Source organism: Trypanosoma cruzi (genome assembly GCF_000209065.1).
Source record: "Trypanosoma cruzi strain CL Brener chromosome Unknown tcruzi_1047053507611, whole genome shotgun sequence".
NCBI classification, from domain to species: domain Eukaryota; phylum Euglenozoa; class Kinetoplastea; order Trypanosomatida; family Trypanosomatidae; genus Trypanosoma; species Trypanosoma cruzi.
In genome coordinates this window covers 1-26,724 of record NW_921231.1, presented here as the reverse complement: position 1 = coordinate 26,724, position 26,724 = coordinate 1, and the positions used below count along the sequence as shown (strand labels likewise).

Here is a 26,724-nt window from a genome sequence, read left to right as displayed (position 1 = left end):
GGTTAGTGTTCGGCTTTAACTCAACCCAACTAAGAAAGCAAGAAGAAACAATGTCCGGAAGGCCCGAGAGTGTACAAGGTGGCAATGTGGGGAGTCAAGCGTCTGCTGTGCCGCAGGGAAATGGTCGGAGAAGAGCAAGGCCGGGGTCTGAAGGTGACACAGATCAGCCCGCTGCGACACACACAAGAGACGAGGAAGCGCAGCGACCACAGTGGACCATGAGCAGCAGCGTAAGGGACATCCTGCTGGAGGGAAGCACTGGCAGAACCGAAATGAAGCTGAATGAATTTATTCGTAATTATTTTGGCGGCAGGGACGTTGTTGACACCAATGAGAACGTCTGTATGTCGGTGTTTGTTTCGAATCCCGAGATGTTTATTAACGACAATGAAATATTGGGCTTAATAACGGCATCGCAGTCTTACCAAGAGCTGAAAATAGAGGTGTATAATAGGAAAATAGAGCTGGATGAGAGGGAAATACTATTGGAGGCTATCAATAGACTTCATCACGAGGGTGTGGTCTCTCTCGGGCAATGGAGGGACTTTAAAAGAAAGTATACGGTCATTCTTCTTGCAAGGGCACAAATAAACACAGCCTTTTCTCAGGTACTGAGAGGAGAGTGGCGGGAGGCGGAGGAAAGGGCAAGGCGAGAACGACAAGAACTGGGGATTACCGTTTCCTCCAGGATTAAGTATGCGGTGCTTGAGGAAGATTTCTTGTCAAGGAAATGAAGCTGCATGATTTTTTGCGATGGAATTGGACGGCAGGGGCGTTGTGGACGCCAATCGGAGTGTTTTGCTGGAGGAGCTTTTAAAGGACCCCAAGAAGTATATCCACGATGCGGGAGTATTGGGCGAAATACAGGCAACAGGAGCTTATGTGACGATGGAGGGGGCTGTAAGGGATGAAATGGATATGGAAGAGGGTTTGAGCAGGCTTTACAAAAATGGTGTGTACAATCTACTGAGGTGTTTGGTGGCTAATGCATTGTTTTGTTTCTCGTGTGTTGGTTGCGTTGGCTTTATTTTATGCTGAAATGTACTTGTTTTTTTTCTGTTGCGCCACTGAGCTCAATATGTAGTCTACAACGTGTGGATAAGTCTTTTTCTGCGTCTTCCAGTCATTTCCGTGCGTATTTTCTTTCTTTCTCATTCCCCTTTTGATTGGTCGTTAGTGTTCAGCTTTAACTCAATCCAACTAATAAAACAAGGAGAAGCAATGCCTGGAAATCAAGCGTCTGCTGTGCCGCAGGGAGATATTCGGAGGAGAGCGAGGCCGGAGTCTGAGGACGTCACAGATCAACCCGCTGCGACTCGCAGAAGAGTGGAGGAGGCGCGGCAACCACAGTGGACCATGAGCAGCACCGTAAAGGACATTCTGCTGGAGGGAAGCACTAGCAGCATTAACATGAAGCTGAACGATTTCCTTTGGAACTACTTGGGCGGCACGGCGGCTGTTGATGAAGACCACAACGTGACGATGGAGGCGTTTGTTCGGAGACCCAATGATTACGTAAAAGACCAGCAGCTTCTTGAAGAGATTCTTAATTTAACTGCGTACCAATTGCTGGAGGCCATTTATAAGCTTAATCGCGGTGGTGTGTTCTTTCTCGAGCAATGGAGGGACTATGAAGGAAAGGATACAATCACTCCTTTTCCAAAAGAAAAACTAAACGCAGTTCTCACGCAGGTACTGACGGAAGCGAGGCGGGAGGCAGGGGAAAGGCTAAGACGAACGCAAGAAATGAAATTTACCATTTCCACTAATATCGAGGATGTACTGTTTAAAGGAGAAGTCCGCTACAAGGAAATGAAGCTGAACGACTTTCTTACGATGGAATTGGACGGCAGGGGCATTGTGGCTACCAATCGGGATGTCTTGCTGAAGGAGTTTTGTAAGGAACCGGCGAGGTATATCCACGATGCGGGAGTACTGAACGAAATAACGACAACATATCGTTATTTGAGGATGGAGTGGACTGTAAGGGAGGAAACGGATAAGGACGAAGATGTACGCAGGCTTCAATATAATCATGTAAGTACTCTGCTGGGTTGGCTAGTAGCTGCTCCGGAGGTAAAAGAAATTGTTTGTGGCATCACTAAAAACTCATTGGATGCAGCCCTTGAGGAGGTGAGGAACTCAATGAGGATGAGTGCAGCGATGAAACTGGAGGGATTGTACGAGTCTGTGTACAATGCGAGGTGGAGCCATTTGGTGGAAGTTCCTGGCGGCGAGGGGAAACCACCACAGCAATGGACGTGCAGGGCAGTTGGCTACACTTTCGAAAAGGATGATGGTGTGGAGCAATCCGGTGCAGCGCGTCCCAGGCTGATGGTGCTCACCTCGGACAGGGGATGGCCGTGCTCGTGGAATCGGAAGGGGGTGGAATCCACTCGTGACTGCTATGTGAACTGTGAGGTGGAGCGAGTGTGGCAGATCGTCAAGAAGGATCTAACCAAATGGTTCAGCAGTCACGGTAAGGCCGACTTTGAGCCTAAACGGCGTGTGTTGATTGGGACGCCCGGGATCGGGAAGTCGATGGCTGCCGGTTCGTACCTCCTCCACCAGCTGCTGCACTACGATGTCAGGAAACTCCCAATGGTTGTTTACTTTATTGCAGATCGAAAATTCCTGTTTGACAAGACCAGCAGGACGGTGTCGACATACATGGGCGAATCCAGTAATAAGTCTTTTGTGAGGAGTCTGTCTGACCGTGGGATGAAGGGGTATATTATTTACGATGTGGCAGAGCCGGATGATGAACCGTCTAGTGATTTGCCTCCCAGGGGATGGGGCATGGTTTTGTTGTCACCCCCACTCGAGAGGAACTACAAAGAATGGGTGAAGCGGAGCGATGCCACAAAAATAGTTATGAATTGCCCTGGTGAAAGCGATGTAAAGGCGATGTGCGTTTGGATGAGGCGCCATCAGCCCGTGCGGGAGCAAGCGGAGTACTGGCATGTGGTGAAGGGCCAAATGGATGAAGTGGGACCTATTCCACGTTATGTCTTTGACGAGCGAAAGTATTATAATTGGGTTCAACGGTGTCACAAGATCGTCGATGAGGCGACCTCTTCTGTAATCTTGCAATACAGTGGTTTGGGACGTGGTGGATACTGGGATCATATGAAGGTGCTCTACTGGCTTGCGAGGGTTGTCCGAGTACGAGGTGAAAATTCCGGTTGTGAATTTTTTTTCAATTTACCGGTGTCTGCTCACCTCGGAAATAAAACATTATTCAAGTCGGCGAAGTTAATGCAGCAGCATGATTTTAATTTACTCATATCGGGGCTGACGGATTATCTCATATCAGAAATTTTTGGAAGGTGCACTGTGTTTGCATTTTTGAATAGATCTTTTGTGCGTGCAATAGAACGCAGGCTGAGGGAGCTGAGGCCATCACCACAACGTCAGTCCCACCGCTGTGCGCTGGCGGTGTACTCACAGGAGCGCTCCACCAGGCACCATGTCTTACCGCCACTGGAACACGTTTCTGAGAGGATTGATGTGGAGCGCGGGGTGCTTTACATAACTGAGGTGGAAAACTTTCCGCTGGTGGACGCCTTTTTCTTTGCGAAATTAAATCCAATGACGCTGGTTGGGCTGCGGATGACTACGGCGGGTGGGCATCACACCACAGCCAGCACTGTGAGGCAGTTCACTGAGTATCTGGCGGAATATTTTAATGGTTGGGACGAGCTGTCCCGAAAACTGTCGTGGGAGATGATTTACGTGCAGCACTCAGACAGCACGCCGATGAATGGCTGGCAGAGATGTGATGTCGTCGATTCCAATAATGTGAGCGGCGCGGACAACAATGAAATTGCGGCGTTCTGGAACGAAAAGGTACGCCAGTACCAAGTGTCAATATCATCCGAAGACGCCCCAAGAAGCCCTTAGAATTGAGGAGTAATTAAAGGAATAAATAGGAAAACAAATTGGGGAATTGTGGGGGTAGTTTGAGTTCTGGTAACAAATATTGCGGGTTGTTTCATATGGTTGGATGCCTGTGTGTGCATACAGTGCAGATGCAGCAGCATCAGGTGGCAGCATCACACACGGATGCGGAAAATGTCCAACGCGAGCGATCGTAACAGTGAACGAAGAAGAAATTATGGAGGGAACGGGGTAGTTTGGTTTCTGGTAGAAAAACATTGCGGGTTGTTTCATACATGTGGATTTCTGTGTGTGCATACGAGGCATAGTAGGGAAATTGCTCTTTTATGAGAGAATGATTATGGCCAGCGGTGATGAAGTATTACTACGTTGTTTATTTCCTCTTATTTTTTTTGTTCTAAGGCTCATCATTAAACGAAGTATCTTTAAGGGATGGACGACGAACAAGTTCTTTTGTGGAAACAGTGCACTCCGTGTGACTGCTTGGGGTGGGGCGCCGTATTCAATTGAGGGTGGAATGGCTTCCTTGTGCCTGCGTCATCGTTGCTTCCCCTTGCGATTTCATGCTTGAATGCCTCATCGCGGCGCCAGGGCCAATTGCTCCGTATTGTCGGGGAGGCCAGGAGCCAGCAATGTTTCCCTCACGGGGTTGTTGTTTTTGTTGGCGCAGCGCTGACGGCATCGACCAGCGTCCGAACCAGCTGCTTTGTGCTGGGGCACATTTTAAACACCAAGAGGTCTGGGGGCACGCGTTGCCGCAGCGCGGGCCATGTAATTGAAAAAACACGAGGGAGGACAAAAGAAGCACAACTGTGCGTGCTGCAGCAAGTCGGCACTGATGCTCTTTTACTTTGTCGGCACTGGAAACTGAGAGGGTGCGCCCTGCGCCTGTTGCCATGCACTCTCATAGCCATTTTTTGAATGGAGCGTGTTGTTGTTTCTCTGAAGCGGGCTCCGTGTGTCAACGCGACAGGGGGACACGGTTGGCGGTGGCAGGAGTTCTTACCGGAACGGCACTGGAGTGCCGGGTTCCCGGAGTCGGTCGCTCGCCGAGGTGGGGATGGCGCTCAGGGATTGCCCCGAGGCTGCTTCTTAATGCCGTTGTGGTTGTTGACGGCAAATTGTTGATGGGAGAGCGAGAGTGTGCGTGCCGCCGTGTGGTTTCTCACGGTGGGAACTCGCTGGAGTTATGCATGTGTGTTTGCCTCACGGATGTGGTTTTATGGAACTTTATTTCACGTTATTCGGTGGTGCAGAAGTGGACGGAGAAGTGATGCAGTCACGAGCTGCACGGGCGGGACGGACACGGTTATGCGAGCCTGTGGAGGACCCGAGCAATTCCAAGTGTACTATGCGGTTTGGGTCCACAAAGAAGGAAGAAGCGCCGGGCAGCTGAGGGGAGTTGCAATGCACGCGGCTGCAGAAGATGACATGCATTGTTTGGCTCACGTTGAATGCCACTTTGGGGGCTTTTTCTCGAGGCCGTGAATTCCTTCTAATTTACTTGGAGGTGCTTGATGACACCAGTTGTGGAAGGCGTTTTCATTTCATACGAGGATGGCGCACGGGAGATAAGGAAGAAAAAGAGCGACACCTCGCCAAAAGAGCGGCTGCTGGAACGTTGGCGAGACTCGGGATTGTTTGCGCGGCCAGCTGCTCGCCCTCTGCAGGATGTTCCTTGAGGCGTTCATTGGCACGAGAGTGAGGTGCACGCACGGGCAGGCACCGCAACAACCGTGTCGTTGGATCCCCGTTGCACGAATGGGACGACGCACATCAGGCATGGCAGGTGACGTCCACTGCGAGCCTCCATTCTCCCACAGTCTCTTCTGTTTCACACCTTGGCATTTTCTGCATGTGGACACCGCTCCCATTGGCCGTCCTCTGTGACACGGGAACCGCCTGTATTCTTCGCCATCGCATTGAAGAGTGGTGAGGAGGGGTTGGAAGGTGCGTTGAGGAGCCGTGTGGTCTCTGCAAGCGTATTCTCGGTTTTTCATAGGTGTTGAATGTTGGATTACCGAAACGCACCTTGAGTGCTTGCGTTAGAGGCACACATGACTGAGCAGCAAACGTGTCCGTGGAGGTGCAGGAGGGCCACGCCATTGGGAGGAGGAAGAGTGAATGGGTGGGTGGGTGGTGTCTGTGGTCCACATGTGGTGCCCGACTGGTGCTTCACTGTGTTTGGTGTTATTATCATTTGCATCCACAAAGAATGGCTTTGGCTGCAGCACCCACGAGCTCCTCTGTCGTTGACTGAGGTTTCTCTAGTGCTGCTTCTCGTAACTCTCTCTTTGTCGGTGTGTTGTATGATAGTGAGCATGGCTCTTCTTCCGTGCTGTGCATTTGCTGCGCAAGCTGCAGATGGTCTGTGTGAAATATGTGATGATTTGCGGCATTTTGTTGGATTGTGCTTTGATGTTTGCCGCGGGGTGACAGCCAGATTGGAGGCGTTACTTTTTCTTTACTGTGACCACGTGCGGTGTTTATGGGAGGCCTCTCACGGAAGCGCCAGCCGACATTCTTGTGAAGCCCAGGCATGATGCCACACAGCTTATTGACGTGGAATGAGTTGGGAGGTTTGCATATAAGCTCCTGTGCATTCTTGCCGTGGTGCTCCTCATGCATGGCCCATGGAGATGACTGGTTGGGAATTGTCAATGGGTTTTTTGTTGAGTCGAGGGGCGCATAGCGTTTTGCTCGCTCATTGAGAGCCCGAGCGTCACGTATGATGCATGGGGCAGGCAGAACCTCGTGCATGGCGTAAGGAGGAGACTAAGGGCTGGTTGTTTGATTGTTAGCGACGAGTCCTGTCTCACTGCTTGGAGGGGGCTGTCGTTGGCTGGGGCAACCTGTTTTGTGTGTCCAGACACTGCTTGCGCCGAGTGGCGGGGTGCCGTGTTGGTGTGTGCGGCACCGTCATGCGGGGCAGCAGCGTGACGTTTACGGACTGCGTGCCTGTGGGTTGATGCATGTGGCGGGAGGCGTGTCTGAGGAGAATCTGTGAAAGGAGGAGCGACATGCGTTTGGCGGTGCTACTGTGCGATGTGCGAGGGAAGAAGAAAAACAAGTGCTTTCTGACATGCCGGTGAGTGTGCCACGGCCGCCGATGAGTTCTCAGGGAGAGGGACAGGAGTGAGTGAGACGGAGACTGTGCGCACCCGCTGCGACGTGTGGTGCCACAGGATGCGATTGCCATTGTGAAGGGTGCGACGGTCGTTATGCGTGCAGCAGAGCGTCATCTGCATCTTTGTGTCTGCAGAGCTTGCAGGTGCTGCGAGGAGGTGCAGCTGACCTCTCATCATTGGCCTGCTGGGGCCGTTTCCCTCTCTGCTCAGCGGGAGAAGCAACTCTTCTTGCACGTGACGTGCTGGTCTGCATCGATACTCCCCACGGGGTGTCACGCCGACGTGTCGTTGCAGTGCAACTCGCATTGTGGTTTTATTTTCACTAATTGGCTTTGTGTGCAGTGCAACGCTCGTGCCCCTCACTGCACACGTGGTCCCCTCTCATTTTTCTTTTTTGCAGGGCCATTGCCCGCGGTCCCCAACTGGAAGGCTGCTCGCTTTTTAAATACTTTATATTTATTTATGCTGTTGGGGGTACTGGGGAGTAATGGCTGCGGGGATGGTGCCACTCACTGTGGATGGGTGACGGTGTGTACTGCTGTTCTGTTGTCTTTCTGCCGCTGTTGCCTGTTGCTCCCCTCCAAGAAGGAAGCTACTACCAAGCGCGAATCGCTACTGTGAAATTCGAAGGCAGTGAAAGGACCAACAACAGCACACACACCGCCCACACACACATATTTATATTTATATGCTCTCACGTGTTGCTGCAGTGAAGGCACCCCGCACACACAACCGTCGCCGCGTGACCGGATCCAGCGGAAGGAGGAGGGAAGGAAGAGAGAGTGAGCCGCCGAGGCCCAACATGTCCCGGCATGTGTTTACTTCTGCGGTGCTGCTTCTTCTTGTCTTGATGATGTCGTGCTGTAGGATTTTAGCTGCAGCCGTTGTGGAGGGTAAGTCCGGGGATGTGCGGCTGCCTCAATGGGTCGATATTTTTTTGCCGAAGAAGACGCAGGTGCTGGCAAAAAAAGGGTTTGAAGGTGGAGTGATGGATTCGTTTACTTCAACCTCTCTTGTCCGTGCTGGTGGAGTGATGGCTGTGCTTGCTGAGGGTTCCATGCCACATGTTTTTTCCGGTGGTAAAAAATACAGGTTGTTAAATCTGATGTTGTTGCGGTGTACGTCAATTCTTCGTGGGGTTTGTTGTCTCTTGCCGCTGAGGTCGATAATGGCACATTGAGGGCACACACCGTGCTTGGTACAACGGATGAAATGGGAAGTGTGAGTACTGTGCCCAGTCCCAAAAGCGTTTCGCGGGGCAATAAGGTGTTTCTAATTGCGGGAAGCCAAAAACTGCACAGTAAGAACGCGAAGGAGAGTGTGCCGGGTGACTTGGATATTCAACTGGTTGTGGGAGAGGCGACGCAGTCCCCGGACGGCAAGCAGAGTGGAATGATCAAATGGGGTGATCCAAAACCGCTGTTAAAAAAGGAAGCCCTACAGACTGAGGATAAAGTCAATTATTTTTTCCCCGGTGCTGGCTCTGGTGTTCTGATGGAGAATGGCATGCTTGTGTTTCCTGTGGAGGGGAGTAAAGATGATAAATCTGTCTCCATGATCGTCTATTCGACGGACAACGGCAACGGCTGGGTGCTCTCTGAGGGCATGTCCCCTGCGGGCTGTCTTGAACCCCTCGTCACCGAATGGGAGGGATCACTTCTCATGATTGTTGACTGTGAACGTTCCCAGAGGGTGTACGAGTCGCGTGACATGGGGGAAAAGGTGGACGGAGGCTGTTGGGACACTCCCAGGCGTGTGGTTCAAGTCACGACCAAGAGCTCCCTGAGACGAAAAGTTGCATTTGGAAGCCCCCATCACCGCGACCATTGATGGAAGGAAGGTCATGCTGTACATTCAGAGAGGGTACCCCACGCAGGAGCAAAAGGACAAGGCGCTCTACCCTTGGGTCACGGACAACAACCGCACGCTTCACATTGGACCGGTTTCTGAGGACAGTGTTGTGAATAAGACGTTTGACAACACCCTGCTGTACTCGGATGGTGCGTTGCACCTTTTACAGGAGAGGGCCAATGAAAAAGGCGAGGCCATTTCACTTGCCCGCCAGACGGAGGAGCTGAAGACGATCAAGTCCACCCTCAGTACTTGGGCGAGACTGGACGCCTCCTTTTCCGAGTCATCCACACCCACGGCTGGTCTGGTTGGATTCCTGTCCAATACGTCGTCCGGTGGCGACACGTGGATCGACGATTACCGTTGCGTGAATGCAACGGTGACGAAAGCATCAAAGGTCAAAAATGGGTTCAATTTCATGGGGCCTGGGTCCATGGCAACATGGCCTGTGAACAGCCGGGAGGATAACAGACAGTACGGCTTTGTGAACCACAGATTCACCCTTGTGGCGACGGTGACCATCCACCAGGTTCCGAAGGGGAGCACTCTTCTGCTTGGTGCGGGTCTGGGGGACGGTCACGGCAAGAAGATCATTGGGCTGTCGTACGGCATAAATAAAAAGTGGGAGAAGGTGTTCGACGGCACAAAAACAGCACATGGCAGCACGTGGGAGCCGGGGAGAGAATACCAGGTGGCGCTCATGCTCCAGGACGGCAACAAGGGCTCCGTGTACGTGGATGGTGTGATTGTGGGGAACCCGGAGACGATACGAACAATTGAGACGCAGGGGTTTGAAATCCCACAATTCTACATTGGGGGCGACGAGGGAGGCAGCGGCAGCGATGTGACGGTGACGAACGTCTTTCTGTACGACCGCCCACTGAGTGTCGATGAACTAAAACTGGTCAGGAAAAGCGACGCCAAAAAAGGAGGCGGTGACGGCTCCATGCGTGGGGGCGTGTCTCGGGTGCTTCTTCTTCTTCTTCTGCTGCTGCTGGGGCTGTGCGGCTTTTCGGCCCTTTACGGGGCGTAACGCGGCGGGGCCCCTGCCTCCGGTGGGGGCATTTGCGTCTCCCCACGCACCTTCTGGAATAATTGCCACTTCTTGTGCACGCTTTTTTTACTTATTTTGTTTTTACGATTCCTTCGCCGCGCAGGCCCCTTCCTCCATGTGGAAGCATGCTCCCCCCGAGACCATCATCGCGTGGTTTTTGTTTGTTTGGTTTTTTATTTCCCCCCGTGTTGTGGTCCTCCGACAACGGCGGGATCTACTCAGTGTTCTTGTTTTTTGTTTGTTTGTTTGTTTGACCAAAGGCGCGCTCGGCTTTGTGTGTCACGCCGACGGCGCCGGCTAATAAAAGAGAGAATGGAATGGGGGCACGGAACTGCGCCGGGTGCCCCAGTGGAATATAAATAATTTGTGGGCACCGGGTGTTTAAACAACTGTAACGAGTGTATCTTATTTATTTATCTTCGGGCGAGAAATGCGCACCAACGTGCAGCCTTTTTTTTTGTTTTTGAGTGAATGCATAATGGAAGACGGATTTATCTTTGTTTTATTTTACTTTCCAGCATGTGTCCTGCGGCTTGCCGCAGCGTGGGCAGCCGTGCGGTGTTGCGTTTCACCATTCATCTCGTTTGTTTGTTTTCTTGCACCCCGTTGTGGTTGTATTTGCCCCTAAATGCCTTGCTTTTTTTTTTTGTGACTGTGGGTAAGAACTTAACGACAATTACACGATATATGTATTGCAGTGTACTCCAGCAATGGGGTCCGCACCTTGTCGCGGTGCTGGGGCTCTGGTTGCGTATATCAACTGTGTAGCAGGGCGTTGCTGCGAGCACGACTGAGACCAAGACGACTCCACCCCTCGAGAAGGTTCCACGCCATGCCCGGTGCGGGAAGGTGAAGCGGTCTGCCTGCAGACTGTCGGACAAAACTGCACGACCGTTTCGCAGCGGTCACGCCGTTGATACCACCCGTGGCGGTGACGTCCACAAGAACCATGGCCCGAGGAGGATGGCTTCATCACTATTTGGCAGCTCAACATTGCGGACCTCTCGTCCGTGAAAAACATTGCACTTGCTGTGCGACTGGAGCAACATCCACCTGTCATCGTTCTTCTGCAGGAAATAAGTAACCGTGGTGAAGTAGCGACAAAATTATCTGGCCATAATGACTTTCTTCAGGCCCGCACTGGGCGCGGTGGTGGCGTTGCCACTCTGGTGCGCCACTCTCTGCCGTGCGAGCGCCTGTCGCTCCCTGGCACTGACCTTCTGGAGACCATTGCTGTCCGTGTATTTCCACCGGGCTGTCCCGGCATTTGCGTGGTGAATCTCTACAACCCTCTCATGGGAACTTTTCAAGAATTCGCATTTATCAATATCGTTTGTCGCTTGGACCCGAAGAGATTATCGCGGGTGACCTGAATTTACATCATGAACTCTGGGACAGTCATATATACCATCAACGACTGGAGGAGAGAACTTCGCCGCTATTTTAATCGATATGAATTTTGAACTGGCAAATGACCCAGCGCAGGCAACACGGATCGCAAATCGTGATGTCTCGTCCCCTGACGTGACCGCGTATCGCGTGCTACGTGTCGCCCACTGGCAATCCACTCCCTACATGGATTCGGACCACTGCTTAATATGTTACTCGGTAGGGATGGACGATGGCACTCCACGAATAGCCAACACGCTGCCTCGACGGAAGAAAACCACCTCTGCTCTGCGCAAAGCGGATTGGCCTGCTTTCACCTCGTTGTGTGAAACACTCCTTGCCACCGCGTCCACATGGTTGGATCCTCGCGGAGGCATCGTACGAGCAGCTAAGCGCCTTATCCCGCGCGGCAGCCGTGACACCCCAAAACAATCTGGACAAACAAAATGGAACAAGCCGATTCCGCCGCAGAAGTAGCATACAAAGCACACACATTGCCTCTCCCAGAAAAATGCTGCATTTCACTGAATTCATCCGAAAAGGGAGGAACAAAATCAAGCCTTACGCCGTGGCTTCGCTGTGCTGTTGGAAGCTCGCGCGAAAAAACTTGGAGCTTCATCCAGCCCAAGCTGGCGATATCTTCATGGCGTGGCGGCGCCGCACCCTCATCCTCTGGAATTGGTGGTGCTCCGCACTGATCTTGGCCGCGTATGCGTCCTGCCTCGGCAACAGGCGAATCTGCTTGTCCGTCATTTTGTGCGGGTTTCACGTGCCACGTTACCTTATACTGCTGCTGCTGCTCGCCGCACTCCCTCGCCCCCTGGTGGCTGGGAAATGGATCGACCTCTCACGCCGTATGAACTTGACGTGACCATCCGTGACTCCTCGCTCGGCCCCTGGCCACGACAACATGTTGAATGAATTCCTGCACCGTCTCGGGCCCGTTGCGCGCGGCACTCTTAGAAATATGATTCACAACTCCTTCGCAAATGGCAGCCTGCCTGAAGACTCCATGAGCGGAAGTGACGAAGGGGACTCTTCTTCACCGTCTGAGGCGGATATTTCTTGGTTGCCATTGTCTTTCATGGTAAAAAAGAGTGATGGTGAGGACTCACTGGGGCCGTGATTGAAGTTGCTGCACATGACGGTAGAGGCAATTTTTATGGAACGAAACAACACCAAAAAGCAACAACAATGTTTTCCCTTTGTTTTTTCTTTCTGTCTCTCTCTCCCTATATATATGTAGTGTGTGTCTGCGGCTTAGCTTCCTTTATATGGTTGGCCTTATCATTACTGTTACGGATGTCCCTCACGTGTGATATTATTATATGTATTTATATGCACATATTCTTTTTTACGTTTGTTACCAAATGCAGTAGAAATAAAGTATGGCATATGTCGATCAGGCTATCGGTATTAGGCGAATGGACGTCTGATAGCTCAATACAGAAATGCGAAATATGTGAGGTCAAATTTAAATTTGGGCGCAGGCGTCATCATTGTCGGTACTGTGGCGGTATTTTCTGTGCGTCATGCTCGAGCTTTTTTGTTAAATTACAAAAGCTTCATGTAAATAAACGACGACGGGTGTGCCGCAAATGTTTTGAATTTCTTTGAAAGACACCGCAAGCTACAAATCCGTCCTGTGCTAGTGTTCAGAGCCACCATAAAGAGTTGAACAGTGTGAATGCTTGTAATTGCGAGTCCGATCGTTTGACTACTGAATCCGCCCAGGCAACAACTGTTGTCTCTTGGACGCCACGAAGAGAAGAAGATCGAAATACCGCAGGTACATTTCCCGACGAGGAGAATGCTGACGATACTGATTTGGATGATGACGACGATGTTTCTGCTGCTGTTGCAGGTGTATATACTCCTCTATGGATGATGGCCAACACACCGGTAGCCTCCCCCTTTCTTGCTGCACCGCAAGACAACCTTCGGTATTCAGAGGGCTCTGACGTAATTCATGTTCTTATTTATGTATCATCCACGAGGTGTCAGGTGATTTTAGTTACGGTGAGTGATGGGGAAACCGTGTTGATGCTCGCTAAGCGTTTGGTGGATGTGCACCTCAGGTTGGACAGTGGATCTCTTAAGTCGATTAGAACGGCTGCGAGAGAGATTTTGCTGCAAAAACTGAGGTTTTCAAGTGAATTCATTGTTATAGAGAATGAGGCTAATGCGAGTGATGTGGCATCTCATTGTAAACACTTGGTTCTTTCGACTCTTTCGGTTTCCGAGCTGCAACATGCGCACGATGATGACCCTATTGAGGGTTTTTTTTTTTCCGTAGCGAACTCTGCAGTGAAAATAAGGACGATATGATATGTTAGTTGTTGCCTTTTTATTTTTACTTTCACGTGTTTTTGTGTTTTTGCAATTTCCGTGTGTGTTATTTGTTGGTGTTTTTTTTTTTCTTTTGTCTCCGGCACAATTTGCAGAAAAAAAAAATAAATAAATATAAATAAACGCTCACGAAATCGACAAGAAAAAAATAGCCCTCATTTGGCTGCCGTCTTTTTTTTTGGTGTTAAAAGAATTTCTTTCGTTGAAAAACTGTGGGTTTTCCCTCGTCTGCGTTCCCGCACTCACGGCGAAACAAAAGGAGGGAGAAAAAATTATGAATTTTTGTCCTTCCAATTGTAATGCCAGTCCGCCCTCCTGTGGAATACGTGAGTGCTCCGCCTTGCAATCCGCAGCGTTCAAAACATCTCATATTTATTGATTTGCAGCGTTTTTAGTTGTTTTTTTTTAGAAACTTTTTGGAACGAATGTGCGAGTTGTGGGGGCGAATTTTGATGGTGCTGCGCGGGAAGGTGGCGGCTGCAGTTTCTTTCTGTCGTCCCACCCGCCTCCTTCATTGCGCTTCACGCGGTGCAGGGGAGTCCGGCGGCTAAAAGGGGCACTAAATTAAGGCTGCAGCTTTGCTACTTTACGACGAGTTTGGCTATTCTCGATTTATTTGTCTGATGGCTTTTGTTGCGTGTGCATGAGTGCCGGATAATTTTTCTTTGGAGCGCGTTGACGCAGAGCGATGTGTGATTAAATTGTCTTCTCCCATTTTGTTGTGTTTCCCTCCTCTCACATTTCTGAGGAAAGGACGTCAACGACCTCATCTAAGCACATGCTCATTTCTTGTTTCTTTTTTTTTCTTTTCTTTTCTTTTTACGTTTGAAGAAAATGGACGTTTCCGCTTTTCTGAAGGAGTTTAAGAGGGCGAGGAAGGAATCTGGCGGCAGCGTTCCTCTTGGTGGCGAGGAGAGCGCGGGTGCCGCAGGTATAACAAACGCATTTTCACAAAACGCAACAACAAGTGGACGGATTTTATCTCCGGATGACTCGGGGGAAAGCGAGCAGAGCATCAGCGATCGTGAAGCCGAAGATGCGCCGCCTTCATATCTCTGAGAAGCAAGAGGCAACGGTGTGATGCATTTTGGCGGCGCACGCAAGAGGGAGGTTTGGGCCGTACACGCGAGTCTTTTACGGAGATAAAAACGTACCGGACGAATCAGTGTCTAAAGACGGACAGCAGCATCCCCAATGCGACAGTTCGGAGGGCAACTCACTCCATTCCTTTACGAGTAGCAGCCAAGAGGGGTGGCGCGTCAACCGTTAATAAACTACGTGATGAGCTCTTGCGGAAAAAGAACTCTCTCAGTCAATCATTGGTGGTGAGGGAGCATACAGGCGGTTGTTGTGCGGATGATTCTCGGGAGTGTGCATTGAGCACAGGCGCTGAGGAATTTCTTGTCTGTGTAGATGATCTTATTGCCCCTGAAAACACGGCTATGGATCAGTCTCCTTTTTTGGTTGGGGATCGTGCGGCAAAACTGCAAGCCAAAAATGAGGGTGATGTGGCCACAGCCATACCGAAATATTCCACGGAAGAGCAGCAGTCTTCTTCTCTTCCTCCTCCTCCCCCTGTTGAGGTGGAAGTGCGCCATGAGAAACCCAGGACTGAAAGAGTGAGTTTGTTCGCTCGAGCAAAGATGTACTCTGGTGCGACTGCCCCTGTTGGGAATAGGGAGTCAGAGGTCTTAAATACGAGAAAGTTTTTGAAATAATTTGATTCTGACGTGGAGAAAACAATAACTACCACCACAACAAAAAATGGATTCTTTTGAGATAAATTGGAGTTCTTTCAGTTTCTATGCATGTGCTCATTAGCGAGGGGCATTGAGAATGATCTTTGGGTGCGGAGGGATTTTGGCATCACCGGAGTCAATTTTTTGTGTTCCATTTATATTTTCACGATGTTGTAGAATGGAAGGGAGGGGTGAAGAAGAGAAAAAAAGAAGAGAGAGGTGGTCGCTTGACATGGATCGTTTTATTATTGGATCCCCAATTGGTGAGGGCCGCTTTGGCGTCGTTCGTGCTGCAGTTGTTAAGGAATCTGGAATGCCAGCCGCAATCAAATTCGTCACAACTCCACGTCTCGATGAGGGTATTCCGCATCCCACAGCGAGGGAACTACTTGTTGCAATGCGATTGGTGCATCCTTTTGTTATTCGGACATATGAGGTAGTTCCGTGTGGCTGCTCCTTGGCGTTGGTGATGGAGCGTTGCAAGACTGACTTGGCAACAGTCCTCTCAGGGAGAACTGCCAGCAATCCTCTGCCCGCGTTAGAGGCAAAATCTTTATTTAAAATGCTTCTTTTGGCGTTAGCGTACATACACAGCGAGGGTGTTCTTCATCGAGATGTGAAACCTTCAAATTGTTTTTTGACTGCGGAGGGGGAACTGAGCCTCGGCGACTTTGGACTAAGTCGTGTATGGGATACGGAGGCATCCATGACTCACGAAGTCGTTTCGAGGTGGTACCGAGCTCCCGAGTTACTTCTGGGCCAGCGACACTACGGACCCGAAATTGATGTGTGGTCATCAGGGTGCGTATTTGCGGAACTTCTACGAGGGTACAGTGGTGCTTTTTTTGCGGGCGATGGAGATATTTGGCAGTTGTCACGAATATTTGATGTATTATTGACACCGACGCCCACATCGTGGCCATCGGCGGTGCTGCTTCCCGATTGGGGAAAGGTGCACTTTGAGCCGAAGCGTCCTCTTCCTCTCCGTGAATTTTTCCCGGATGCCTCTGAATGTGCATTGGATTTGTTGCGAAGGTTACTTTGCCTGGATCCTCAAAAGCGTTTGACTGCGGCTGGCGCCCTTCGTCACGCCTACTTTAGTGAATACCCGACGTGAAGGTCCATGGATAAAGGGACGCGGGGGCTATATGAGGTGTGCGGGGATGAAAATTGGAATTGCTCATATAAATGCGTGCTTATTTTCCTTGACAATCCTTTCCTTTTTGGTTGTTGTTGTTGTCATTTTAATGGGTTATTATTATTATTATTTTGATTATTGTTTAAGTTTATTTTTATTTTTCAATTATATTTTGTATTTGTTCTTGTGGATTTTTAACTGTGAAGCCCAATTTTTTATCCAAAGTAAAAGAAAACTAACGCGTGTGCGAGAGAGAGAGAAAGAGGGTGACGAGCACATATCTAACATAATAATGTATCGTTGCTTTCATCATTTCTCCACGTTGCCACTGGCGTTTGTACGACGGACTGCTACAAACAGTTACGTCAATCGCCATATTGGACCATCAGCGGCAGAATCAATTTCTATGCTTCGAATAATTGGCAAAGAAAGTCTGTCGGACCTCAGGACTGCTGTGATCCCGGAGAATATTTTGCGAACTCCTTTAAAAGAGGCTCCGGCGATGAGCGAGCAGGATGCCCTTTCGTTTCTCCATTCACTGGGTTCACGGAATAAGGTATTAAAGAGCATGATTGGGCAAGGATACTATGAGCCAGGGCACACCACCTGTAATACTTCGTAACGTTGTCGAGAATCCTGCATGGCACACCCCATACACTCCTTTCCAGGCTGAAATATCTCAAGGCCGTCTAGAGTCCCTGTTGAATTTTCAGTCCATGATTATAGAATTGACAGCTATGGATTTGGCAAATGCATCTCTTCTTGATCAAGTTACTGCATGTGCTGAGGCAATGTGCCTTGCCTTTCATCATGGTCGAAAGGAGCGCATGACCTTTTTTTAATTATCGAGGGATGTCTTCCCATCTTGCGTAGAGATGGTAAAAACAAGGGCTGAGCCCCTTAAAATAAAGGTCGTTGTTGGTGATCCAAATTTGATTGATTGGAGCGATTCCTCACTTTGTGGAATTTTGGTACAAACTCCAGATGCCATGTGGATGCTTCATGATTTTACGACACTGTTTGAGAAGGCAAAGCAACATGGTGTCGTCAGTTGTTGTGGGACGGATTTGATGGCTTCTGTTCTTCTCAAACCTCCGGGAGAAATGGGAGCCGATGTTGTTTTGGGATCTGCCCAACGCTTTGGTGCCCCACTAGGGTTTGGGGGCCTCACGCCGCATTTTTTGCTGTCAAGGAGGAATTTAAGCGATTGATTCCGGGTCGCGTCAATGGTATAAAAGTAAAGACTCGACGGGCTGTCCGGCCATACGCATGGCGCTTCAGACGCGGGAGCAACGTATTAAGAAGGAACGCGCCACACCCAATATTTGTACTTCACAAGCTCTCCTAGCAAATGTTGCGGCATTTTATGCCATTTATCACGGCTCTGAGGGCTTGAAGGAAATTGCGAGCGAAATGCACAGTAAAGCCAAAATAATTTCTGTTGGTTTAGAGTCTGTAGGGCATACAGTGGTCAATGGTACATTTTTTGATACCATCACCGTAAATTTAAAAGGTATAACGCCTGAAGACCACGTGAGATGCTGCGTGTAAAAAGGCATTAATATTTTTGTTGATTATAGTCATGGCACCGTCTCTATATCGGTGGATGAGGCCACTACCGAGGGCCATGTAGTGTCTCTCTTGGAGGCAGCAGGGCCAAAACTTCCTGTGATAAGTGTCCTTTCAAAACTCGCAGAACAAAAGAGAGCAATGCCTTTGCAAATGTTACGAAAATCTGTCTTCCTTGGGCGTTCAATCTTTCAAAAGTACAAAAGTGAGAGTGAGCTTATGCGGTACATTCACCGTCTTCATAGAAAAGATTATGGTCTCACGCATGGTTGTGTGCCCTTGGGTTCTTGTACCGTGAAACTTAATCCAGCTGCCGCCATGTTGTCCTTGTCGTGGTCAGAATTTACCAACCTTCGCCCTCTTGCACCGACGGAGCAAACGCGAGGATATAGTGCGTTGTGTTTAGATCTGGAGCAGAAAATAAGGGATATTACCGCTTTAGATGCCGTGTCACTTCAGCCAAATAGTGGTGCTCCGGGTGAATATGCTGGTCTTCGTGTGGTCCGCTCGTATCATAATTCAAAAAAGGAGAGCCATCGAAATGTTTGCTTGATTCCAGAAAGTGCTCATGGCACAAATTTTGCTTCGGCTCTCTTGGCAGGGACGGTGATTGTAAAGATAAAGTGTTTGGCGGATGGAAGGATTGACATGTAGGATTTGGAAAATTCTTGCCAAAAGCATACAAAAGAATCTCTCGTGCATTATGAAGACGTATCCGGGTACGTATGGTTTGTTTGACAGGGAAATCTTGGCCATTACTTCGATGGTGCACTACGATGGAGGGCAATGTTATATTGATGGTGCAAACATGAATGCCATGGTGGGTTACACAGCACCTGGATGTATTGGGGGCGATGTGTGCCAGATTAATCTCCACAAAACGTTTTCATTTCCTCATGGTGGTGGTGGGCCAGGCATGGGTCCTATTGCTGTTCGTCAGCACCTGGTTTCATTCTTGCCAGATTCTGTTTTTTTATTCAAAACGTTGGTGGTTCCCAGCCTTTTGGTCAAGTCTCTCAAGCAGCATACGGATCGGCGTCTATTCTTCCAGTTTCTTATTTATTAATGTGGATGCTTGGTTCACGGGGTCTCAAGACATGCACGGAGTATGCGATTTTAAATGCCAACTATTTAAAGAAGCGTCCTGACGGCCACTACCCAGTTCTCTTTCTAGGGGAAAACAATTTCTGCGCTCACGAGTTTATCATAGATTTAAGACCATTTAAAAAAACAGCACAAATTGAAGCAGAAGATGTGGCGAAACGACTCATGGTTTATGGCCTTCACTCACCTACCCTGGCATTTCCTGTTGCGGGAACACTCATGATTGAACCCACAGAGTCAGAGCCAAAGCGGGAGTTGGATCGTTTGGCCGATGCAATTATTTCCATTCGTACCGAAATTGCATCCATAGAGGAGGGTGAAGAGAGCACAACGAACAACTTTCTTAAGAATGCCCCGCACACGGCAAAGTGTGCCACATCAGATGATTGGGACAGACCATACACCCGGAAAACTGCTGCATTCCCTTCGAGCCATTCACACACCGAAAAGTTTTGGCCTTCAGTTGGCCGCATCGATGGAAGCTATGGGGACAGAAACTTGATGTGCAGTTGTGCATCGAATAGTTTTTGTGAGTAAAACTGTTGCAATGGGAGACAGTATTTTTTATTTATTACCAATTTTATATTTTTATTTGTTTCTGCATCCGTTTCTTGGGTGATGGAGTGTTTTGGGCCTATTTGTGTCTGGTGTGATAAAACTGAACAGGGGGAGAGGGATATGATTGTGTGTGAGTGTGTGTTTGTTTGTGTGGTCGCAGAATGATTTTATGGTCTTATTCTTTATCCTGTCAAGTGCTCTTCTTTAGGATGTACAATAATTCCAATGCGAAGATGCTTTGCCCTTGCAATCGTCTGGATTTTTCTGCTCATTATTCCCTTTTTTAATACTGTTGTTGATTTGTGAAGGTAAAGCTTTACTGCAACCATACAAATGCATGTTTGTGGGATTTTTTTTTTTGTCGGGCCAAAGGTGAGGGGAACTCAGGCGTCTGCCTTTCCCTCACTGTCGTCAAGAATATTTCCGGATACTCATCACGCAAACGTCTCAGATGTAATTTTTTCCTCAGTTTTGAATAATGTCTTGCACTTCGACAACCTCCAGCTTTGAGATAAATGGGGGTTACGATGAGAAGGAAATTGTCTACACACTTTTTTTTTTTTTGGTGTATCTTTTAGTTTTTATTTTCTCTTGTTGCGGTTAGAAAACATTGAACGAGAGGGTTTGCTGCCCTTTTGTTTTATTTGTCCTCTCTGCCGGACGACCAGTTGTACGCTGAAGTGCTCCTTGGCACCTCAGTTGGGACTGGCGGGTTTGCTCACAGTTGTCGGTGTCAATCGCATGCGCCAACTTTCCGTTGCTTTTTTGCATTGACGCAATTATTTTTATTTATTTATTAACTGAAGCCATTCTGTCCGGCGTGCCACTTTGATTGGATTGTGTGGGATTGCCCGCCAACACCATCAAACAAAACAGGCTGAAGAGTTTACTTATTTAAAAGTCATCTTGCGCGCACGTATTTTTTTACGTTATGTTGGTGTGCACTCAAACAGCGAGGTGTCCGGAACTATGCGTGCGTGGAATTCTTCCCGCCATGTGGACTGCGGGCAACACTGCGGGGCTGTCACTTTACTCCGCAGAGTTGTTGTGTCTCTTCGCAGGGTTGGCAGGGAAACTCCGTGCCTTCTGCTACTGCTGGTGTGTCCCCAAATGTTGTCACTCCATGCGAAGAATGTGCTTCAGCGAGTGAGGGGGATTGTTGGGTTTGTGTGCACTCTGGTTCTGTTTGCTACTTTGTGCGGGCACGCAACACTTGAGTGGTGGTAAAATGGAGCGGGGCGATGCATGGCTGCGTCTCGCCCATCGTTCACTGCACGATGGTGTGGTGCACATTGTGGTGTTTCCTCTGCGACGTGACTGCGGTCTCCTGTGCTGCAATGCTGGTGGGTGGAGGAGAGTGTTGACCCGCGGCGGGACGGTGGGATCGTGCCTCCTTTTCTCTTTGTTTTTTCTTTTTTGTGAATGTGTGCACTTATTTTTGGTGTCGGTGATGGGCCAAACCGACACACAACGTGAATAAAACAAAATAAAAAAGGGCGATAATGTGGTGGTGTTGTGGTCGATCACACGTCGCATCGCTGCGGAGGCGGTGGGCCTTGACTGCTTCACCGACGGGCGTTGCAGTGTGGCTGCATGGCGCACCGACCGTCCCGCCGTGCGAGTGCCACGCCCAACGCCATTGGGACTGCGAGACGAAACAGCCGCGAGTGTCCTTTGGAGCCAGCGGCACCTGCTGGCCGCAGTTGGGCGGTGCGAGTGGGACGCTTCACCACACGGGTGTTGTGATGGCGCCTTGCAGTAGCTCCAGTGTTGTTTCCGACGCTGCAGCTCGCAGAGGAGTGGCGGAAACGCGGCGAACAAATTGGACTATTGACAGTTGGCGGCATAAAGTACTGCTGGAGGGAAAGGAACGCATCAGCAAAATTAGGCTGAATGACTTCCTTCGGAATTATTTTGACGGCAGGGGCGTCGTGGAATTCTATAGGAGGCCTATATGTGGGGGTTTTTCTATTAGCTCCACGAAGTTCATCCACGAAGAAGTGCTATTGAGCACAATAAAGGCATCGCCGCCATACCAAGAGATTTAAAAAGAGCGTGAGGATATGCACGTGCTATTGGAGGCTTCAAATAAGCTTGGAGACGAAAGTATTATCACTCTCAGGCAATGGAGGGACTTTGAAGAAGGTATACGGTCATTCCTCTTGCAAGGGCACGGATAACCACAGCCTGCTCCTATGTACTGAGAGTAAAGAGGCAGGAGGAGGAAGAAAGGGCAAGGCAAGAACGACAAGAACTGGGAATTACCGTTTCCTCTGCGTACTGATGATGCGGTGTTTAAAGGAAGGGTTTGCGTGAATAAAATGAAGCTGAATGAATTTCTTACGATGGAACTGGACGGCAGAGGGCGTTGTGGCCACCAATCGGGATGTCTTGCTGGAGGAGCTTTTAAAGGACTTCAAGAAGTATATCTGCGATGCGGGAGTATTGTGCGAAATACAGGCATCAAATCATTACAAGAGGATGGAGAGGGCTGTACGGGATGAATTGAATATGGAAGAGGATTTAAGCAGGCTTTACAAAAATGCTGTGCACGATCTACTGAGGTGTTTGGTGGCTACTGCATTGTTTTGTTTCTCGTGTGTTGGTTGCGTTGGCTTTATTTTATGCTGGAATGTACTTATTTTTTTGTGTTGCGCCACTGAGCTCAATATGTAGTCCACACTGTGTGGATAATTCTTTTTCTGCGTCTTCCAGTCATTTCCGTGCGTATTTTCTTTCTTCCTTATTCCCCTTTTGATTGGTCGTTAGTGTTCAGCTTTAACTCAATCCAACTAATAAAACAAGGAGAAACAATGTCTGGAAGGCCCGAGGAAGGACATTACGGTAATGAGGAAAGCCAATCGCCTACTGTGCCACGACAAGATCGGAGGAGATTGAGGCTGGAGTCCAATAGTGACACAGATCAGCCCGCTGCGACTCGCAGAGGAGCGGAGGAAAGGCAGCGACCGCAGTTGACCATGAGCAGCAGCGTGGAGGACATACTGCTGGAGGGAAGCACTCTCAGGAACAAAATGAAGCTGAATGAATTCCTTCGGAGCAACTTGGGCGGCATGGCGGCTGTTGATGAAGAACACAACGTGACGATGGAGGCGTTTGTTCAGGATCCCGAGACGTTTATCCAAAACAAAAGGTTGTTACGCACAATAACGGCATTGCCGTCATACAGCGAACTAGAAAGAGAGATGAAAAGAGAGCTGGATGAGAGGAAAATACTATTGGAGGCCATTTATAAGCTTAATCGCGGTGGTGTGCTCTCTCTCGAGCAATGGAGGGACTATGAAGGAAAGGATACGGTCACTCCTCTTCCAAAAGCAAAACTAAACAGAGTTCTCACTCAGCTACTGAGAGAAGGAAACCGGGAGGCGGAAGAAAGGGGAATGCGTGAGGAAGAAGAAAGGCAAAGACGAGCGCAAGAAATGGAATTTACCATTTCCACTACGATCGAAGATGTACTGTTTAAAGGAAGAGTCCGCGTCAAGGACACAAAGCTGAATGATTTTCTTACGATGGAATTTGGCGGAAAGGGCATTGTGGCTACCAATCGGGATGTTTTGCTGAAGGAGTTTTTTAAGGAACCGGCGAGGTATATCCATGATGCGAGAGTACTGGACGAAATACGGGCAACAGATCGTTATTTGAAGATGGGGAGGGCTGTAATGGATGAAGTGAATATGGAAGAAGATGTACGCATGCTTCACGAGAATGGTGTGTTCTCTCTCGAGCAATGGAGGGAATATGAAGGAAAGGATACGGTCACTTCTCTTGCAAAGGGAAAACTAAACGCTGCCCTTTCTCGGGCGCAGATATCAACGTCCGTGGTTAAATCAACGGTGCTGAAGGGATATTACGAGTCTGTGTACAATGCGGGGTGGAGCCATGTGGTGGAAGTTCCTGACGGCGATGAGGAAGAGGAAACAGAAATGGGAATGGAGGTGAGGAAGGGGAAACCAGAACAGTCATGGACTTACAAGAAAGTTGGCGAAACTCTCGAAAGGAATGACAGTGTGCAGCAATCCGGTGAAGCACGTCTCAGGCTGATGGTGCTCACTTCGGACAAGGGATGGCCATACTCGTGGGAAGAGGATGAATTCATTCGTGACTGCTCTGTGAACTGTGAGGTGGAGCGAGCGTGGCAGATTGTCAAGGGCGATCTCACCGAATGGTTCAGCCCTCGCGGTGAGAACAAATTGACGCCTGGGCGGCATCTGGTAATTGGGACGCCCGGGATCGGGAAGTCGATGAATGCCGGTTCGTACCTCCTGTATCAGCTGCTGCACTACGATGCCAAGAAACTCCCTGTGGTTCTGTACGTTATTGGAAATGGAACATTCTTGTTTGAAAAGACCACCCAAACGGTGACAAAATACGTGGGTGGGGCCAGTATTGACGATGTTCTTGATTTCCTCTCTGACCGTGGGGTGAATGCGTATATTATCTACGACGTGGCAAAAGAGGGCCGTAAACCGTATCCGATTTCTAATTCTCGCAAATGGGGCATGATTGTGGTGACATCGCCAAACCCGGACAACTTTGGCGCATGGGAGAAATACAAGTCACCGAAGCGAATCATAATGAATTGTCCTGAAAAAGACGATGTGAAGGCGATGTGCGTTTGGATGAAGCGCAATGATTCAGGTGAGCAAGCTGAGTACTGGAATGTGGTGAATGGTCGAGTGGATAAAGTGGGACCACTTCTCCGCTACATCTTTGATGACACCAAATACAATAATCGGAATGACTTGTGCGAAGATACTGTTAATAGCCTGAGCCGCATCGAAGCCGAATATTACCTTCACTTCGGAACTGGGAAAATGTTGGGTGGTAACAACGTTTCCCACAAGCTTGTGAGGATCGTCCGAGTACGAGGAGGAAAAAATTGTGAATTGACCTTTAATGGACTGATGTCTCCTTATCTCGGAAATTTAACTTTATGCAAATTGGCGGAGTTAATGATGCCGAATGATTTTATTTTACTCGTATTGGCTATCAAGGACGATCTCTTATCAAAAGTCCTTGAAAAGTATTCCGTGTTTACGTTTTTGAGCGAGGCCTTTGTAAGTGCAATAATACCGAAACTCAGGGAGCTGAAACTAACAGAAAATGCTCCACCACATCTCTGTGCGCTGAGAGAGCATCCACATGAGCGCCCTCTCAAGCCCTCTCTTTTACCGTTACTGGAAAATTTCGAGAAGAAGATTAATATAGAGTGTCGGGTGTTGTACAAGCCGGAGGCTCAAAACTTTCCGCTGTTGGACGCCTTTTTCTTCGTGAACTCAAATCCGAAGACGCTGGTTGGGCTGCAGATTACTACGGCGGGTGAGCATCACACCATACCCAGCACCGTGAATCTGTTCAATGAGCGTATGGCGGAATATTTTAATGGCTGGGAGCAATTTTCTGAGGGATTGTCGTGGGATATTATTTATGTGCAGCACGCAGACACCACGCCGCTAACTGGCTGGCAGAGATGTGGTCCCGTCAATCCCAATAATTTGACCCCCGCTGAAGAAGAGATTGTGTCGTTCTGGAACGAAAAGGTGCACCAGTACCAAGTTTCTGTATCATCCAGAGACTTTAGAAGAGACGAAGCACCCCGAAGTGTGGAAGAACAACAACAACAGGGAACAGATTAGGAAATGAAAAGTGAAAGAGACATTTTGATTTGTGGTAAAATTTTTTTTTTTTGAAATATATATATATAGACACTTGTGTGTGCATACGGTGCAGGTGCACCAGCATCAGGCGGCAGCACAGCACAAAAGTGTTAAGAATGTTCAACGCGAGTGGTAATAGCAGTGACAGAAGAAATTAAGTGGGGAAAGGGAAATTATATTTCTGGTGAAAAAAATATTTCGAGTTGTTTAATACATGTGAATGTTTGTTTTTTTATACGGCACCGGTGCATCATCCCCTTTGGGAGTAAGGCGCACAGATGCCAAAAAATTACAACGCGATATTTCTTTACAACGACAGAAAAACAAATCAGGGATGCCAGAGGCATTTTAATTAATGGTAAGAAAATATTGAAGAATTTATATTTATGTGAATGCTTTTTCGTTTGTATACAAGACGTAATGAGAGAATTGCTCTGTTATTAAGGAATTACTGTCTTTAGCTGTATCGTAATGTTAATACATTTTCCTTTTCATTCTATTTTGTTTTAGGACCGATCATTAAGAGAAACATCTTAAAGGGATGGACGAAGGGTAGGTTCTATTGGGGAAACAATGCACTCCGTGTGACCGCATGGAGTGAGGCGTCGCGTCGTGGATGGGTGAGGATCCGCTTCCGCGTGTGGCTCTTTGAGAGTTCACTTCGTGTGCGCTGTGTGTCGGTTCCGGGCTGTGGCTGTATCCCGTTGGCCGTTGGATTGAACTGGAGGCGGTGGCGGTGTGTCTCTTCTCGTTCTTGTCTATTGGTGGATGATTGCTGGCGGTGTGTGCGTTTGTTGAGGCCGTCTTGCAGTTTATGCACGCAGTGAGCCACAACTGCTGTGAAGCGCCGCGTCTTGTCAGTGTGGACTTATTGACTTTAAGCAGTGTGGTTGACCATGTTTTTCGTTATGTGCATGAGTGCCTTGCGTGTTTTACCGGAGCGTTGGGTGCGACCATCTGCCATGGCCAATTTGTATGGTTGAGCGTGCGTGCGGGTTAGGGTTAGGGTTAGGGTTAGGGTTAGGGTTAGGGTTAGGGTTAGGGTTAGGGTTAGGGTTAGGGTTAGGGTTAGGGTTAGGGTTAGGGTTAGGGTTAGGGTTTGGGTTAGGGTTAGGGTTAGGGTTAGGGTTAGGGTTAGGGTTAGGGTTAGGGTTAGGGTTAGGGTTAGGGTTAGGGTTAGGGTTAGGGTTAGGGTTAGGGTTAGGGTTAGGGTTAGGGTTAGGGTTAGGGTTAGGGTTAGGGTTAGGGTTAGGGTTAGGGTTAGGGTTAG

The 26,724-nt window shown here is 49.0% G+C and overlaps 4 protein-coding genes and 3 pseudogenes across 4 annotated transcripts, besides 25 other annotated features; all 7 read left to right on the top strand.

Moving 5' to 3' along the window:
* Positions 1–721: part of a sequence feature (heterozygous, Esmeraldo-like haplotype) that runs on past the window's edge.
* On the top strand, positions 51–623 carry Tc00.1047053507611.114 (annotated as a pseudogene).
* Positions 722–799: a sequence feature (haploid, Esmeraldo-like haplotype).
* Positions 800–1,146: a sequence feature (heterozygous, non-Esmeraldo-like haplotype).
* Positions 1,147–1,699: a sequence feature (areas merged during assembly that could not be assigned to a particular haplotype. This can correspond to areas where the two haplotypes were merged or to regions with more than two copies in the genome that were merged during assembly.).
* Tc00.1047053507611.110 (retrotransposon hot spot (RHS) protein, putative) lies at positions 1,222–3,903 on the top strand (the record flags this gene model as incomplete). Its single annotated transcript, XM_816067.1, has 1 exon — positions 1,222–3,903. The coding sequence occupies one exon, from the start codon at positions 1,222–1,224 to the stop codon at positions 3,901–3,903; it is 2,682 nt and encodes an 893-aa protein (XP_821160.1).
* Positions 1,700–2,131: a sequence feature (heterozygous, Esmeraldo-like haplotype).
* Positions 2,132–7,170: a sequence feature (areas not merged during assembly with more than two copies in the genome that could not be assigned to a particular haplotype).
* Positions 7,171–7,268: a sequence feature (heterozygous, Esmeraldo-like haplotype).
* Positions 7,269–8,154: a sequence feature (areas merged during assembly that could not be assigned to a particular haplotype. This can correspond to areas where the two haplotypes were merged or to regions with more than two copies in the genome that were merged during assembly.).
* Tc00.1047053507611.70 lies at positions 7,717–9,912 on the top strand (annotated as a pseudogene).
* Positions 8,155–8,414: a sequence feature (heterozygous, Esmeraldo-like haplotype).
* Positions 8,415–22,162: a sequence feature (areas not merged during assembly with more than two copies in the genome that could not be assigned to a particular haplotype).
* Positions 10,161–10,186: a microsatellite.
* On the top strand, positions 13,207–13,650 carry Tc00.1047053507611.50 (uncharacterized protein; the record flags this gene model as incomplete). The annotated part of the gene is made up of 1 exon (XM_816066.1): positions 13,207–13,650. The coding sequence occupies one exon, from the start codon at positions 13,207–13,209 to the stop codon at positions 13,648–13,650; it is 444 nt and encodes a 147-aa protein (XP_821159.1).
* Positions 13,667–13,746: a sequence feature (A-rich).
* Positions 13,767–13,794: a sequence feature (AT_rich).
* Positions 14,464–14,491: a microsatellite.
* On the top strand, positions 15,508–16,527 carry Tc00.1047053507611.40 (protein kinase, putative; the record flags this gene model as incomplete). The annotated part of the gene is made up of 1 exon (XM_816065.1): positions 15,508–16,527. One exon carries the CDS (start codon positions 15,508–15,510, stop codon positions 16,525–16,527), a length of 1,020 nt encoding a protein of 339 aa, XP_821158.1.
* Positions 16,638–16,728: a sequence feature (A-rich).
* Tc00.1047053507611.30 lies at positions 16,855–19,758 on the top strand (annotated as a pseudogene).
* Positions 19,780–19,815: a sequence feature (AT_rich).
* Positions 20,557–20,579: a sequence feature (AT_rich).
* Positions 22,163–23,041: a sequence feature (heterozygous, Esmeraldo-like haplotype).
* Tc00.1047053507611.10 (retrotransposon hot spot (RHS) protein, putative) lies at positions 22,593–25,433 on the top strand (the record flags this gene model as incomplete). Its single annotated transcript, XM_816064.1, has 1 exon — positions 22,593–25,433. The coding sequence occupies one exon, from the start codon at positions 22,593–22,595 to the stop codon at positions 25,431–25,433; it is 2,841 nt and encodes a 946-aa protein (XP_821157.1).
* Positions 23,042–23,216: a sequence feature (areas merged during assembly that could not be assigned to a particular haplotype. This can correspond to areas where the two haplotypes were merged or to regions with more than two copies in the genome that were merged during assembly.).
* Positions 23,217–23,917: a sequence feature (haploid, Esmeraldo-like haplotype).
* Positions 23,918–26,724: a sequence feature (areas not merged during assembly with more than two copies in the genome that could not be assigned to a particular haplotype).
* Positions 25,469–25,501: a sequence feature (AT_rich).
* Positions 26,263–26,450: a repeat region.
* Positions 26,448–26,724: a repeat region.
* Positions 26,451–26,724: a microsatellite.